The sequence below is a fragment of the Myxine glutinosa genome, chromosome 6 (genome assembly GCF_964187855.1).
Source record: "Myxine glutinosa chromosome 6, kmMyxGlut1.1, whole genome shotgun sequence".
Classification (NCBI taxonomy): Eukaryota; Metazoa; Chordata; class Myxini; order Myxiniformes; family Myxinidae; genus Myxine; species Myxine glutinosa.
Window position 1 is genome coordinate 83,185,669 of NC_136266.1, and position 17,054 is coordinate 83,202,722.

General features: G+C 44.4%; 1 protein-coding gene across 6 annotated transcripts in view; it reads right to left on the reverse strand.

Annotated features, from left to right (window-relative positions):
* LOC137430021 (SID1 transmembrane family member 1-like) overlaps positions 1-17,054 on the reverse strand; it is a 105,781-nt gene that overhangs the window by 68,921 nt on the left and 19,806 nt on the right. For all 6 annotated transcript variants that reach the window (XM_078780067.1, XM_068120480.2, XM_078780066.1 and 3 more), the window contains exons 5-9: positions 16,827-16,928; positions 15,891-15,965; positions 15,475-15,550; positions 2,228-2,281; positions 577-664 (exon numbers count right to left, since the gene is read on the reverse strand). In XM_078780067.1, the coding sequence (XP_078636193.1) occupies positions 577-664; positions 2,228-2,281; positions 15,475-15,550; positions 15,891-15,965; positions 16,827-16,928 (395 nt within the window). The remainder of the gene's footprint in view (positions 1-576; positions 665-2,227; positions 2,282-15,474; positions 15,551-15,890; positions 15,966-16,826; positions 16,929-17,054) is intronic.

Here is a 17,054-nt window from a genome sequence, read left to right on the forward strand (position 1 = left end):
GAAAATCACCCAAGACGGTAAGTTGATTTTGTGTCTGGTAGAGTAAAATATGACAAAAGACCTAATGCTCAGCTCTCAACAAGATGCACTGCATCAAAGAGAAATAGTTCAGAAATGGCTTTAAGCCAGTTGTCTAAACTACTATTATGAGAACATTAAACCTCCATTGCTACCTTTGGCTGGCAAGCTGACTTTGCCCTGACATGGTGATGTCACATGGATAGATCCTAACAAGAGATTATGAAACCAAGGGTAATATTAAAAAGTGGATCCTAAATAAGAAGAGATGAAATAGAACATGGATGCTTACTTGAGAGTGCAATTTCACAAATTAAATAAAGAGATGGATTACTAAAATAAAATGGGATGCATCACAGATATAATGAGCCAATTCAAATGTGGAGACTTTCATTGTATTACCTTTGACAACCTTACATGAGTGACTGCATGATCCAATGATCAAACAATGCAGATCAGCTCATGTCAACTTAATATACATATTAAAATTCTGATACAACTCGATGTACAACCAAGAAACCTGAAGAGCCCCTGCTCACCCCCTATCCCCAAACTTACGAGAAGATATGACTCAACAGAAGAAGGAAGAAACACATCAACATGATGGAGGTCAACACACCCCACAGCACATTCATAAGGAGAGAAGCTGTGAAATAAACAACAACAACAATAACAACAACAACAACAATGCTTGCCTTCCTGAAAGGACCATAAGCACAAATGATTATCATGTTGACTGTAATATTCAACACTTTTTAAGGTTTGCAAACAACATAAAAGGCCATTTTCATTTTAATATTATATATTCACTTATACATTTTGCATTTTTCAACTCTGCGCGAGTCTAAAACCTTTGATATTTTAGGCATTTTGCATAAGAAACTAAAACTTTGTGTTACATGTAAATACACCTTCATGAAAAATAAAATCTTAATCAAAGATTGAGAGCTGCCTGCCTGCCTCTGGCAGGGACCCTTCTCGTTGATGAGCTGTGCAAGTTGAGCAGGGAACGTTTTGGCTGCATCCTGATCCGGAGGAGGCACGCTCACCTGGCTGAAGGTTTCACGTTGGAGATCGTACCACTTCTTGAAGCGGTCAAATCATCCCCTGCTCGCTCGTAGCCGCACCCGCATCACTCATGCCCAGACCCACCATGTTTGATCAATGAGCGGAGTAAGAGGCAAACGCAGGTAAAGGCAGCAGAACGAGAAGAATGATTGAAACCCAGGACACGCTGCACATAAGTACTCGTGCAGGAATGCTGGGTAGCTGCAGGAGGAGTGAGTAGTTTTCCCATGGTTTGTGGGGGATGTTAGCGGGTGATAACATCTCATGCAGCAGGTGGTAGATGTTTTATCTTATGTCGTCTTATGCGCATTGCAATTTTATGTCCACAATTTAATCCTGCACTGCCAGAGCATCACATGCAATTGTGACCACCTTTAGAGGGCATTTTTCCCTGCATGGGGTTGGCCTTTTTTCGGGGACCTTGGTCCCCTTTTTGAAGCAATGTTTTATGGCTGGATGCCTTCCTGCCACCAACCCTGTTGGTCGCCTCTTGCGACACACAGGGAATTACCAGTGAACTGGTACTAAATTTGCCGACCTTGGATGGATGACAGGCTGAGTCAACCACCCTGGCGTTAATTCAGCGATTGACCAGGATTCGAACCCAGGATCTGAGGATCCCAAGCGGGCACCCTAACCGCTAAGCCAACACCAGGCTCAACACATGCAATTACAAAGCTTAAATCAAAGAGAAAGTATTTAATCTTACCATTATCATGCATTTTTGTAGCATTACGAACTTACTCAGAGTGCTATTTTGGTTTAAAATTCTCAAGAAAATACTTTAATGGAAAATTAATTTACTTAATAAAACATTCTTTCATTTATCAATGTATAATTTAACCTTAAATTATGTAAATTATAAAAGTGTACTTTAAAAAGCAATAAACATATTAAACACAATAAGCGTGCAATGCAAAAATACAATCTTATCATTAATCATGACCCAACACATGTACGTAATAAATAGATGGTCCTGAGGTACAAACCTCCCTCCATCCCACTCAACTCCCTCCATCCTCACACCTTCCCTCCATTTTTCATTTAAAATTTTCAAATGGCCTCTTCAAATAAATGAACATGGAAATGACAAAGAGAAATGATGGCAATACAAAACTTTGTGTGGAAGGCTGAGGCTTACCATCAGGCAAAGGTTTAACTGAGACAGTCAAGGTTTTGTTCAAAGTTTTCACATCTGAAATGACAAGAAAGCAATGACGTTCATGAATCATCTTCAAAGTTTTCAGAATCATCAATGCGGATATAAATTATCTAATTGACACAGTATGTAAAGACTTTGCATATTAGTGCAGAAATGTAATAATATTTTTGATTTTTAAATGGCTCAAAATTGTGTTTAAACACTTCCTGAAACAAACAAAAAAAAATTTGGTATTTTATTTTATATTCTTTGCTTTAAGCCTCAGTCACACTGGATCGTACGTTTTCTGGATCGTGCGATTGGTGGCAATTTGACCGAGGTACGACCAATCTGCAATGTTTGCTACGATCTCCATTTGCGATCGCATACTGTGATTGCTCTTAAGACTGGTGATTTTACTTTGACAAAGAACTTTGTTTGTGTATACATGTATTCATTTAATTTCTATTTAAAATAATATTTTTTTCCATTGTAATATAAACCAGTCATTTATTACTCAGACCATACACACACAATAAAGACAACTAATAATTACTTTTTCTCCTGACATACCATGAAATAGCATGTTTATTGTACAAGTTCATTGCAAAATAGATATGCAAAAATAGATCATACACACAGCATATAATATATGATACACATATCTCCAAAAAATATCAAAATTCCAACATTCACACAACAGTTCCGAGATCATGTTATCCTGCCATGGGACACTGCCGACGTTGTTGTAGTAGTGCTTGAGGTAAACGCGCACAGCCTTGGCAAGCTAAAGACTGCGAGCTGCGAGCTAAAGACTGGTGGTACCACCAATCGTAAGGTCATGCAACCAGTCGGGACAGGTCGTGACTGGTCGCACTACCGATCGTGAGGTCGAACGACAGGTGGCACCACCAATCGTCAGGTGGCAGGACCAGTAGCACGACCAATGTGACTACTTGACCCGCGATCATGCACGACTGGTGGTGCGTCCATGCGCGACTGGTGGTACGACCATGTAAAACCTGTCTGCGACCTCTTACAATTTGGAATCACAGGTCAGAAGTTTTGAACATGACCATCGACCTTGCTGCGACTGATTTTGCTCTGGCGATCACCCACGACCTCTGCGACCAGTCGCGCGCTCTTTCTACGATTTGCCCGCGATTCCAACATTTTTCGGTCGCAGCTCGGTCGTAACCTGGTCGCAGGACCGGTGTGACTAGGGCCTTACACGAACTCAGCAGGATTCTCCAAAAGAGCCAGTGGTTTACATGTTACTGCGGCATCACCAAGGGTTATTTTGATAGAAACTTTAAAGAATGAAACGAGATGCTTTGCAACTTGAAAACCAACATGCATGTGAAGATCTTCACTTCCTGTCTCCACATCCTCCCTTTTCTCAGAGTATGTTTTACCTCTTCTATCTTATCATGTTTCCTTAAAACCATAAATCAATGTCTGTCTCTGTGTTTTCAATATTCCATTATATCAGGTATTGTTGCACCCGTTAATCTCTCTATAGCTCTCTATATATCACTACATCTCACTGCAACTCTCTATCTCTCCCGATATCTCTTTCTATCTCCATAGCTCTATATATCTCTATCTCTCCCGATATCTCTTTCTATCTCTATAGCTCTATATATCTCTATCTCTCCCGATATCTCTTTCTATCTCCATAGCTCTATATCTCTCTATCTCTCCCTATATCTCTTTCTATCTCCATAGCTCTATATATCTCTATCTCTCCCGATATCTCTTTCTATCTCCATAGCTCTATATATCTCTATCTCTCCCGATATCTCTTTCTATCTCTATAGCTCTATATATCTCTATCTCTCCCGATATCTCTTTCTATCTCCATAGCTCTATATATCTCTATCTCTCCCGATATCTCTTTCTATCTCCATAGCTCTATATATCTCTATCTCTCCCGATATCTCTTTCTATCTCCATAGCTCTATATATCTCTATCTCTCCCTATATCTCTTTCTATCTCCATAGCTCTATATATCTCTATCTCCTCCCACGTCTCTTTCTATCTCTATAGCTCTATATATCTCTATCTCTCCCTATATCTCTTTCTATCTCCATAGCTCTATATATCTCTATCTCTCCCGATATCTCTTTCTATCTCGATAGCTCTATATATCTCTATCTCTCCCGATATCTCTTTCTATCTCGATAGCTCTATATATCTCTATCTCTCCCGATATCTCTTTCTATCTCTATAGCTCTATATATCTCTATCTCTCCCTATATCTCTTTCTATCTCCATAGCTCTATATATCTCTATCTCTCCCCACGTCTCTTTCTATCTCTATAGCTCTATATATCTCTATCTCTCCCTATATCTCTTTCTATCTCCATAGCTCTATATATCTCTATCTCTCCCGATATCTCTTTCTATCTCTATAGCTCTATATATCTCTATCTCTCCCTATATCTCTTTCTATCTCCATAGCTCTATATATCTCTATCTCTCCCGATATCTCTTTCTATCTCTATAGCTCTATATATCTCTATCTCTCCCCACGTCTCTTTCTATCTCTATAGCTCTATCTCTCCCTATATCTCTTTCTATCTCCATAGCTCTATATATCTCTATCTCTCCCGATATCTCTTTCTATCTCTATAGCTCTATATATCTCTATCTCTCCCGATATCTCTTTCTATCTCCATAGCTCTATATATCTCTATCTCTCCCGATATCTCTTTCTATCTCCATAGCTCTATATATCTCTATCTCTCCCTATATCTCTTTCTATCTCGATAGCTCTATATATCTCTATCTCTCCCTATATCTCTTTCTATCTCCATAGCTCTATATATCTCTATCTCTCCCGATATCTCTTTCTATCTCGATAGCTCTATATATCTCTATCTCTCCCTTTATCTCTTTCTATCTCTATAGCTCTATATATATCTATCTCTCCCTATATCTCTTTCTATCTCTATAGCTCTATATATATCTATCTCTCCCGATATCTCTTTCTATCTCTATCTCTTTCTATCTCCCTCTATCACTCTATATATCTCTTTCTCTCTCTCTCTCTCTCTATATATATATATATATATATATATATCTTTATTTGTATTACTATTATTTTTTATTTTTTATTTTTTTGTATACAGAATCGAGACTCGTGTAAGAGCCTTCAACATGAAAACATGCACAGACACATAAAACATGCAACGAAGGGAGCGGGAGACAAGAGGGGGAGAGAGGGAAGCACAAATGCACAACAACAGATGAGAACAGGGGCATCGGTAGATCTGTGGAAGGGGGTGGGGTATACGGTATAAAGTAAATTAACACTTCTAGGAATTTCAGGAAATAAGTTGGGGATTTAAAGAGGTGGATTTAGGGTGTTTTAACAGGGGTAGAAAATATCAAGGTTTTGGATGGGGAAAGATAAGAGATGGTGGTGAACAGCTGTTTTAAAGACCTGGAGGGAGGAGAGGGATTTTAGAGAGTGGGGGAGTTTGTTCCAGAGCCCGGAGAAAAGAGGAATGAAGGAGTGACGGTGAGCAGAGAGTCTTGATTTTGGCAGTTTAACCATAAGACGGTTGCTGGCAGATCTTGTGCGTCCTGCAGGAATATTGGGGGGGACAGAGCACAGACAGAACAGGGGGAGCAAGGCTGGAGAGGAGTCGGTAGAATACAGAAAGACCACTTACCTGCCGAGAGAGAGAGAGAGAGAGAGAGAGACTTTGACTTTTAAGCTCTTTTTATTATAAAAGTATAAAACAAGAATACCACCAAAAGCAATCAATCAGGGCAATCAGTAAAATCATAGCAATCCCGAAAGGAAAAAAACAAACGGTGCACTGCAAACCCAGCAACAGAAAGGTGCAAATGCCAGAAAAAAACAGCACACGATAAGAAACACCCGCACTGTATTATACGGAGATTAACAATTTGTTTTCCTGGACCTCACAAATCCCTCCAACACACCAAGTCGCAACAAAATTAGCAAGGTCGTTTGCCGTTTGGACACAGCCAAATTCAAGCTTGAGCCTTGCTGACACCAATGAACTAAAGAACACCATGATACTGCATTCCTGCATGGGTCTGCCGCCCAGCTTCGCCTTCCGCGACAGGTATACGGCCAGTTTAGCAGTAGCGGTTAGGAACCCGAATACAATGGATGTGGTTCCCTTTTTGGGAGGAAAGCCAAAGATGTAAGCTTTCAAGGAAAAGGTAACCTGCAATCTATGGGAAATAAAATTTAACCAATGAAACAAAGGAGAAAGTCTTTCACAATTAATGAAAGCATGAAGCAAATCTTCCCTCGCCGGACAAAAGGGGCAACAGCCGGAAATGGGGGAAAAAAAACGGATGACAGCATTGGAAGGAACAATCCAGTGGGCCAAACGCCACTGAAGGTCACCTGTTCTTTTAGAAATAAGTCCAGCATACATTGTATCCCATAAAGGCTCAGAGGGGGGACCGGGAGGCAAGAGTCCTTTCCACCGGGTAACCCCAGCTAGAGGTGGGTCCCCAAGAAGAAGTTTCACACAAGACCTATAGATACTCTTGCTGCTCATGCCATGGAAGGGGGGTGACCCTGCGCTCATGGGGGGCAGCTCGTTTGGGGTAAAAGTGACCCCTAATTTTGGGACTGTGGGCTCGACCTCTATGTCCTGCGTCCAATGTAGGCCTAGCTGGTGGCCCTTTCGGATCACCGCTCTTAGTATATTCTCGATTTGCCTCCTGGACCGAACACCTGTTAGGTCCGCCAGCTCGTTCGCAGGCTTCCATCCCTGTCCAGAGTCGTGTCGGAGATGACACACTTTCAGGATGTTGGCCGCTATAAAATGCTGGCAGAAGTCGCGACTCCTCGGGATATCGGGGAAAAGTGGGTTGAAAAATAAAGGCTCATGTGCATACATGTTAGTGCCATACGAGTCTGTTTGGCGACTTATCGAAACGCCCTGCCAGGCATTCAAGAGGCTCTGATAAAAAACTGGGAGCAGAGATGTATCGGTGTGTTGAAGGTTGGTCAGGAAAAGTTCCTGTCCGTATCCGAGCCTCCCAGCTCGTTGAAGAATGGAGCAGGCTAAGGGCTTTCCTGGTAGGTGTTCTGCATACAGCAAGCGTTGGATGGAGCGTAGCCGGAAGGCCAACAGGCGGCATTTCACATCGACTAGGCCATGACCACCCTCGGCCAAGGGACAACATATGGCGCTGGGTCGAAGCCAGTGGTAGCCTCCCCAAAAAAAATCCACCAGTTTCCTCTGGATAGCTTGGAGCAAAACCTCCGGTGGTTGCAGGCAGATGAACCGGTGCCACAAAAGGGTAGTGACGAGGTTGTTGACAACTAGCACGCGACCCTTATAGGACAGGTGGGGTAGAGCTCTTTTCCATCGGCTCAAACGCCCGTCTACCTGGTCAATGATCCTGTCCCAATTGTTCTGGGCATACTGAGGAGGTCCGAGGAAGACGCCCAAATACTTGATGCCATCGTTTGCCCACACTAGTTCTGCAGGAAGGGGAGGTGGTGGTAATAACGGTGGCATAGATAAGTCGTTTTTTGGAAAGGGGATCCACAGAGCCTTGCTTTTCCCCCAATTACACCTTAATGATGAGGCAAGGTTGAAGTCCGACAAACACTTTGCCATGGCGTCACTGTCGCATTTTCTTTTTATAATGACACACAGGTCGTCGGCATAAGCTGACAGGGTCAAAGGTGGGTGTCCTGGAGAAAGGGCAAGTCCAGGGATATCCTTTCTGAGGGCGATTAAGAGGGGCTCCAAGGCGAGGGCAAATAATAGACCTGAAAGTGGACAACCTTGCCTTACCCCTCTCTGAACCTTTATGGGTGGGCAAAATTCGTTGTTAACTTTGATCAGGCTGGAGATGTTTGCATATAACAAAGCTATGTAGGCTCTAAAATTTGTGCCAAGCCCGCAAGCTTGTAACACATGACACAAAAACTCATGATCAATGCTATCAAAGGCTTTTGCCAGGTCAAGAAACACCAATCCAAAATCCTCTTTAACACATTTACCAGTTAACAAATCTCTGACTAGGAATATGTTGTCATAGATGGATCTGCCAGGGATGCCGCAACTTTGATCAGGTGACACCAGGTCCCCGATAACTGTCTTCAACCGGTTCGCAAGGACCTTGGAAAACAGTTTGTAATCCGTGCACAACAACGAGATCGGACGCCAGTTTGACAGGTGTCGGAGATCGCCAGTCTTGGGTAGCAGGCAGAGTACTGCTCTTCTAAAACTGAGCGGTAATTCTCCGGATAAAAGAGATGCATCCAGAACATTGAGCAGCTCTGGGCCCAAAATGTCCCAGAATGCCGAAAGAAATTCGGCCGGTAGGCCATCGATGCCAGGGGCTTTTCCCGACTCCATCTCAGCGAGTGCACCGGATAGCTCTGGAAGGGTAATTGGAGCATCCAGTTCCAGACGTTGGGCCTCAGCCACGGAAGGAAGGTGAGAGGTCAAAACATTCATCATTTCGTGAGAAACTGTTTTGGCCTTGAAAAGTTCAGAAAAGAAATCAATTATATTTAATCTTATATCACTCGGATTTGTTAGGATGTTCCCCCCTGGGTCCAAAACCGAAGATATGAGTCGTGCTGGTTTCTCTATAGTTTCTAGGTGAAAGAAAGCCTTAGTTGGGGTATCTGAAACCTTTATATTTTGTATTCTTAGCCGAACTAGTGTGCCCGCTGCTTTTTCATGGATCAAATCCCTTAATTGGGCCTTCTTCTCGAGTAGCAACCGATAGTTCACTGGGTTGCTCTCATTGGCCAACTTGCTCTCTAACCTTAAGATGTCTGCTTCCAAGCAAGCCATCGTGATATGTTTTACATTGGTACAGTGCGAATTAAATTGTTGACAAAATACTCGAATTTGGGCCTTTAGGTTATCCCACCAGAGGCTAATTGAGGAGAAAGAAGATTTTTTAGTACTCATTTCAACCCAGAAATCACGAAAGGAGTCTGTAAATAAACTGTCCTCTAAAAGTTTAACGTTAAACTTCCAGTAACTATTTCTGCATGTGGGTCGAGGAAAAGAAAGATCTAAGGTTACCATATGGTGGTCTGAAAACAATGACGGAAAACAACCTGACGAGGCCGCGACGTTCTTAAAGGGTACATTTATGTACCAGCGGTCGAGTCTTGCCGAAGACACCCGGCCATTGGCACATCGACACCAGGTAAACTGGACTGTGTTGGGGTGGTGCAATCGCCAAACATCCAGTAGACCGGCCGTCTTAAAGAAACGGGATAGGTCCGCATGGGACTCAGGGTGGGGTTCTGCCGAGTTTCTGTCTTTCGGAGGGTCAAAGGTGCAATTAAAGTCACCACCAATGCACACACATTGATCGAGATCAACTGATTTCAGGTGGTTTACCATGGAAGTGAAGAAGGCCTTTCGGTCCCTGCTCTCACTAGGTGCGTACACATTGAAAATGGTACAGCGGAAGTTTTGATGTGCAAGCTGGAGGGAAATAAGCCGGCCTTTTATGACTTCCTGAAAATGACAAGACTCGAAAGCTAGACCTGGCTTTAGAAAAAACCCAACCCCGGCAGATGAGGCTGACAGATTGCTAAAATAGCATTGCCCTTTGAAAGTTTGGCACCAGTCATGTTCCACGTTAGGTGTGATGTGGGTCTCTTGTAGTAAAAGAACATTTGCCTTTTTACGGTCAAACAAGTTTTTGACTTGGGCCTGACGGAGGTGGCTTGCACCCCCACCATTCATGTTTAAGGTCGCAAAGGAAATGTTTTTCATTCCGTGGTAATGAAATCGCCCTGTGCTTGGGAACACTCTGCACCTGCTCGGGTAACAAACTTTCTTAACCTGTGGAGTTGAGATTTCGTCAGGTCAAAATCCTCACGCGCTTTGATTATTGACTTTGCGGTGCACATGAATGCAGCCAAGTCAGGGAAATTGTCTTTAATGACAATGTTGCGGTGACGATACGTTTCGTTAAGGAAGGTAAGAACGAGTTGAGGGGATACCTGCGAGTGACCTGTCATTGTTTGTGACAGCGCGGTTGCCTCAATGTCATCTTCGGACTCAGACACGTCAGATAACATGTCGTCGGGATCTGGGGTATTACCCGCTGCCCCCGCGGTCTTGTCTGGGGGCACCTTCACAAGTTTCTCAAGGTGTTCCCGAGGGCACTCGTTAACACTTTGGTGGATATTTGTTTCTGGGGTCGGAGCTTGGGTTTGAGATCCCGGCAAACTCAGATTTGCTGGCCCCGTTTGTACAGTGGGAGCGTTTATTGAATCCTTAGTCTGCTCGGTATTTAAAGGGGGGGCAGGCGGAAAACCATTTCCCAGCTCGGAAATGGTAATACTTTCACTGGAGGTTTCGCACTCGGAAACTTCCAGGTGAGAGGTACAAATTTTATTTTTTGGCTCATTTACATAATGAGACTCACTGGTGTCATTGGCAACGGTATCCATGTTCTCAGTTAGTGAGGGAATGTCAGAGGGGCACTCGGACACGTGTGCGCCGGAAATGGTGCCGCCCATGACCGCCTTCTTTGCAGCACCAGCGAAACTGCTTGGCGCTGGTGCTCTTCGCTTTTTAGAAAACACTGTGGATTCTTCGTTCATGGGTTCGGGAAAGGGGGCAATGCTAGTTGTGTCAGTCGCATCGGTGGGTGTCGTCACATTGGAATCGAAAAGCACCGGTGTGACAGACGACTCAGTCGGGGTGTCAGAAGGTACGGTCGGGGTGTCAGAAGGTACGGTCGGGGTGTCAGAAGGTACGGTCGGAGTGTCAGAAGGTACGGTCAGGGTGTCAGAAGGTACGGTCCGGGCGTCCGAAGGTGCGGTCGGGGTGTCAGAGGGTACGGTCCGGGTGACGGAAGGTACGGTCGGGGTGTCAGAAGGTACGGTCAGGGTGTCAGAAGGTACGGTCCGGGCGTCCGAAGGTGCGGTCGGGGTGTCAGAGGGTACGGTCCGGGTGACGGAAGGTACGGTAGGGGTGACAGGAGATACGGTCCGGGTGACGGAAGGTACGGTAGGGGTAACAGGAGATACGGTCCGGGTGTCAGCGAGCATGGTCGGGGTGTCACAAGGCGCGGTGGAGGGATTGGCCTTTTTGCAAGCCCTTTCGTTATGTCCCGGTTCACCACACTTCGGACAAGCGGCCCTAGGACAGAATCTTTTAACGTGTCCGAATTCTCCACAATTAAAGCAAGTTAAGGAGGCTGAGGAAGCATACATGTGGTATTCTCGATCATCCAACGATACTTTAAAGGATATATTTAAACCTGTATCGGCTCCGCGATCCGGGAGGATCATGTACACCTGCCTCCTAAAGCTCATCACGTGTTTAACACGATCACTGCGACACCCGAGCGGGATCATTGAGATTCGGGAAACAATTTTTCCATAACGAGACAGAACAGATAGGAGTTTCTCGCCTGGCACAAATGGTGGGACGTTGGATATTGTTATCTTGGTCGCCGGCGTATCCATAGGGGATACCGTAATGTAATGGCCCCCTTTTATGGTTAGACCGGTACTAACGACGTCATGGACGAGTTTTTCTTCTGACACGAAGACAACAAATTTTTGGTTCATTCGTGACGCCGCACGAACATTACCGTCTCCTATGATGGATCCCACGGCAAGGATAATGTCCTCAGTAGGAGCTCCTTCGGGCGGAACACATGCGAATGCATGCTTACGTGTCAATTTCTCGAACGCCTCGCAACGAGAGCGTGTATTCGCCATACCGGCGAAATCCCCCCCCCCCCCCCCTTGTCCGAACCGGACAAGAAGGTGTCAAACCTAAATAATCAAACTAAAGTAAATAATAAACGTGCATTATAAGCGCAAAAAAGGCTTACAAAGCGTCGTCAAAGCCAGTAGGCCGCACCCAAAATGGGCTCGCTCTCAATCCTCTCTCTCTTGAAGACAAGGGTACAGAACGGATGGAAACACGATGCCGAAGCACAACGGATGGAAAAGGAGAGGGAGGGGGGGCAGGGGAGGGCAGGAGAGGAGAAAAACTCACAAAGAACTCACTACACCACAGAGCAGTTGCTCACAGCCGCCATGACGCCACACCCACCACAAACGGCCAGCAGGGGGCGCGAGAGAGAGAGAGAGAGAGAGAGAGAGAAAGAGAGAAAGAGAGAAAGAGAGAAAGAGAGAAAGAAAGAAAGGCAGAGAAAGAAAGGCAGAGAGAGAAAGGCCCTCAGAATCAGCTTCATCACGGGAGATTCCAATGATTCTGAATGCTTTAGTTTCAACCACGTGAGGCCGAGCCAGGTGTGAAGCAGGAACATCAGCCCAGAGGGGAGAGCAGTATTCCATTGAGCTGCGGATTGAAAGCTTTGTCGGTGGTGAGGAGCTCAGAAGTGTCCAGACAGGGCTTTGCACGACGGAGGATGCCCATTAGGCGACTGGCTTTGGAAGCCAACTTGGAAATGTGGTTTTCCCAGGAAAGATCATGGCAGATAGTGAGACCCAAAAGATTGAGTGACAGAACTTCTTCAATAGGATTGTTCAGAAAGTAGATGGGAGGGTTGTCCAGACGGTCTTTTCAGAGAGACAAAGTTAGAGTGTGAGATTTGTCAGGATTGAAGGACATGTTCCACTTGTTTGACCAGTTTGTGATATTGTCCAGGTCTGCAGAGTGTGAAGAGGCTGCTGCCTGCAGATCTGAGTGTTAGGATATGGAGCGGCAGAGAGTGGAGTCATCAGCAAAGACATAGAGAGGATTTTCCAGAGAGTCGGAGAGATCATTAATGAAGACTAGAAAAAGCACAGGGCCCAGAACACTGCCTTGAGGAACTCCAGCCTGAACAGGAAGGGGAGAAGAGATAATACCATTCAGGGCCATATGTTGACTACGATCAGAAAGGAAGTCTGCAAGCCATGTGTGGAGATTTCCATGGATAACATCGGAGGAGAGTTTGGTGAGCAGAGCAGGGTGCCAAACCGTATCGAAGGCACGAGATATGTCAAGGGAGACAGCTCCGATTTCCTGTTTGGCATCGAGGACCTCCATCCATTGTTGAGACAGCAGAAGCAACATGTCCAGAGTAGAATGTCCTGGTCTGAATTCAAATTGATGATCATAGATCAAGCCGTTAGAGAAGAGGAAGGATTAATATCCGAAGCAATGATGGATTCCATGACTTTGCTGATAATTGGGATCAGGCTGATTGGTCTGTAGTTGCAAGGATCTGTTTTTGCACCTTTTTTGTGTAAAGCGGTGATGTTGGCTGATTTCCAAGCTGATGGCAGATGACCCAGAGCAAAAGAGAGGGTGAAGAGAATTGAGAGAGGGTGTGAAAGAGCAGTGGAGCAGGATTTTGGGACCCTTGGGCTGATGTCTGATCCAGTTGCAGAATCAGAGTTGAGGATTAACAGAAACTTCATCTTGTCAGGAGAGAAAGACACAGAGTCCAGGAGCAGCTGGGTACGACTGGGTGAAGTGGGAACAGAGAGAGACGGGTTTGGAACGCAATATTTTGAGGCAAACACAGAGTTGAGGCATTCAGCTTTTTCATGTGTGGAGTCAGCTGTGTAGTTGTTTGAGGTAAGGGAGGAGATGGAAGGGGAACAAACACCAGAAACAGATTTGACCAGATGCCACCAGGATTTGGAGGAGGGAGACAGGTTTGAGAGTTCAGTCTTGAGCATAGAGAGATATTGTTTCCTGGCTCTCCTGAGGGTGGACACACACTTGTTTCGGGCTTTGTGAAAGGAAATGAGATTTCCTTCCGTTGGATTTGCCTTCCATGAGGCGAAGGCAAGTTGTTTCAGGGCAACTGCCTCACCACAAGATTCCATGTACCATGGACGGGAGGAAGGGTATGACAACTGAAGACAGGATGGGATAAATCTGTGCATCAGAGAGAGAGGAGATTTTGATTATGTTGGAGATTTGATTATGTGACAATGGAGACAATGAATGAAATTTGACAATGGATGTTATGTCGAAAAATAACAGTTGTTACACATGTACATGCAATAAACAAGTTGTGAAAAATATTTTAAGGTTACTTATTGACTGCCACTCCTGTGCATGTATATACATATACATCTCTCTCCCCCTCCCCTCCTTCCCTTCTTTTCTCCCCCCCTCCCCTCCCCCCCCCCCCCCCCCCCATTGGTGTTCTGCCTGAAGGCAGATTCAGTACTCCTCTTGAAGACAGCCCAGCAGCTAGGATTACATAGGATGGTTTACCTTTGCCTTCCCCGCTGTAGCGAATGCAGGAATTTGTAACTTGATCAGTGTGATGACAACTCACCTAATACTGCGGATATTGATATTTTAACATCCACCAACAAATGCTGGCATACATGGGTTTCCAACTTAACATCCCATCCCATGGACTGCACACTCATTGATGCAAAACCCAACCTATGAAGCATCAGGGTGTCAGTTTACAGTCACGTGAGGAATCCAACCTGGACGAGGCAGCTCAAAGGCAAGTGTACCATCTCTGCGTCATCCTCAGCCCCAAAGTAAATACAGTACCTGCCTAAATACATTCCATTCCTAGTATTGTACATGTTCCTGCCTGCTTGCTGCCCGAGCATTTGTGTTTCCACGTTGTTGTTGTCGTTGTTTCGTATGCAGCCTGTGGCTGCTGGTTGCATCATTTCTCTGGAAGTGCGTTTGTGCCGCTGATGCAGTGCCCCAATTACCAGTGAGCTGGTACTCAATTTGCCAACCTCAGAAGGATGATAGGCTGATTCAACCCCCCCTGGCGCTAATTCAACGATCGGCCGGGATTCAAACTCAGGATCCCAGGATCCCAAGCCAGCACCCTAACCGTTAAGGCGGTTAAGCAAACACCAGGCTTTTGTGTTTCCATAAGGAGACAATATGGAGAGGAGGTATGGCTTTAGAGTTGTTTTCTCATCACACGATCATGCACAAGCACATATGCACATACATACATACTCGTACATACATACATACATACATACATACTCGTACATATATACATACATACATACATACATACATACACACACATGCACAATTCAACGGTCTTGTCCAAATGCTTACTCTCTCCAATATTTCCTTGTTCTGCTTAGTAGATTCGTATAAATAAGGTGTCTGGAAACGATAAGTTGCTGCAGAGAAATGCAGGATATTTGAGGGATGGGGAGGGGTGAGTCATATGGGGTGTATGAGGTTATATCAGGACAGGAAGAGGCAGACATCTACATGATAAATTAATAGAAACAAAACAGAGCCAAACTAAGGTACAAGGGGATATGGAGACTTACCACCCGTATTCTTGCACGTGGTCTCATTAAAAGGCACGATGAGCACAAGGTAAACACCAACACCGAATTCCTTCTTCTGCAGGATAAAGGGACAGACCAAATACCAGATGAGGAAGATAATTATCCTCCTGTCGTTTGTACACATATGCAGATATACATGGACACAAAGTCACAAACAAACACAATTGTCTTTTAATCAGAAAGTGCACCAACTATGGTTTAACTTATAATGTTGTCGACATTGTTGGTACCCAGAATGCAGTCGGTGAGTGACAGCCTCCATTGCAACCAGAGCTATTCCATCAGAATTGGAAATGAAATAACAAGATGCAACTTGAGTTCCGGAGTCCTAATACTGGTGGTTATTAAAAGAAAGTGAGGGACGAGTTCTTTCCCTTGTCCCCATAGACATTTACCTGCAGCTTGATGGCCGCCTGGGTAGTGAAAGTGAGGTGCTGACCTGCAAACTCATTCAAATCGCGTGGTAACTCCTGCAAGGAGAAGCAGGTCAGAGGTTATATTAACACTTTGGACAAATGAAAGTGCATTGCCAATAACAATGCACAATATGCATTTGTATGTATTTATTGTTCAGGTGGATTTGGATCAGCATATGCTTGCAGAAAGTCATTACATCACACTTGCTCCAGCATATACTGTACTTACATTAAAGCAGAAAAACAATTCAACAACCATCCAAATAGGTAACAATACATATAAATAAATAGGTAATAATAAAATAATTAAACAACAACATAAAATGTAAAAAAAAAAAAAAAAAAAATCCCATCTGGATAAACACGGATAATACAAGGCGTCATCAAAAAGGTCGACGTAGGCTGGCATCCACCGGGAGGAGGAAATTATTCCTTCTTAGGAAATGCCCCACCGAGTGTGGTGAGAAAGGCAACACCATTGTTGTGGCATCACTGGTACCCAGAGTTCACGGGAAATTAATGGCGTTCCCCTAAACTCTGTGGCTGTCTCATCTAACTCGTGCAATTATTTGTTGTGTCTCGTGTATTCGTCTGAATGTCCACGCATGTGAGACATGCGAGTGGCAGCTTCACTACGAGCCTCAAGATCCTGTAATAATTTTTATAAAATGTCTAAAAACATTTTGAAGCTGGAAGATGTACTTTGAACAGGCTATGAGGCCTGACGCGTTTCCAAATGACTAGACATCTTTACCCTGACTGCTGTGCTTGTGCCGATGCCTTGTGGAATTGGACTTTAGCTGTTAAAACTGTCTATGTAGCACAGCTCTGAAACTGCGCATTTACCCCAAAATACAACGGTTCATGCCTGATCTGAACTCACAAGGGAAGTTTTATTTAGAAACGGTGTAATACCTTTGTGTGCTGTGCAGAGATGATTCCACAGACGTTACTTGTGTTTGATTCAACTTCGACAGTGACGTCATTCACATCATTTGGGAATTGAAATAGGAAATACTGGGGAAGGTCGGACACCAGGATACAGAAGATGGGAGACAAAAAGCATGGCAGTGAGATTAATGTTGAAAGTGAATAATGTCAAAATAATAATAGTAATATTAATGATCAATAAAAAAAATAGTA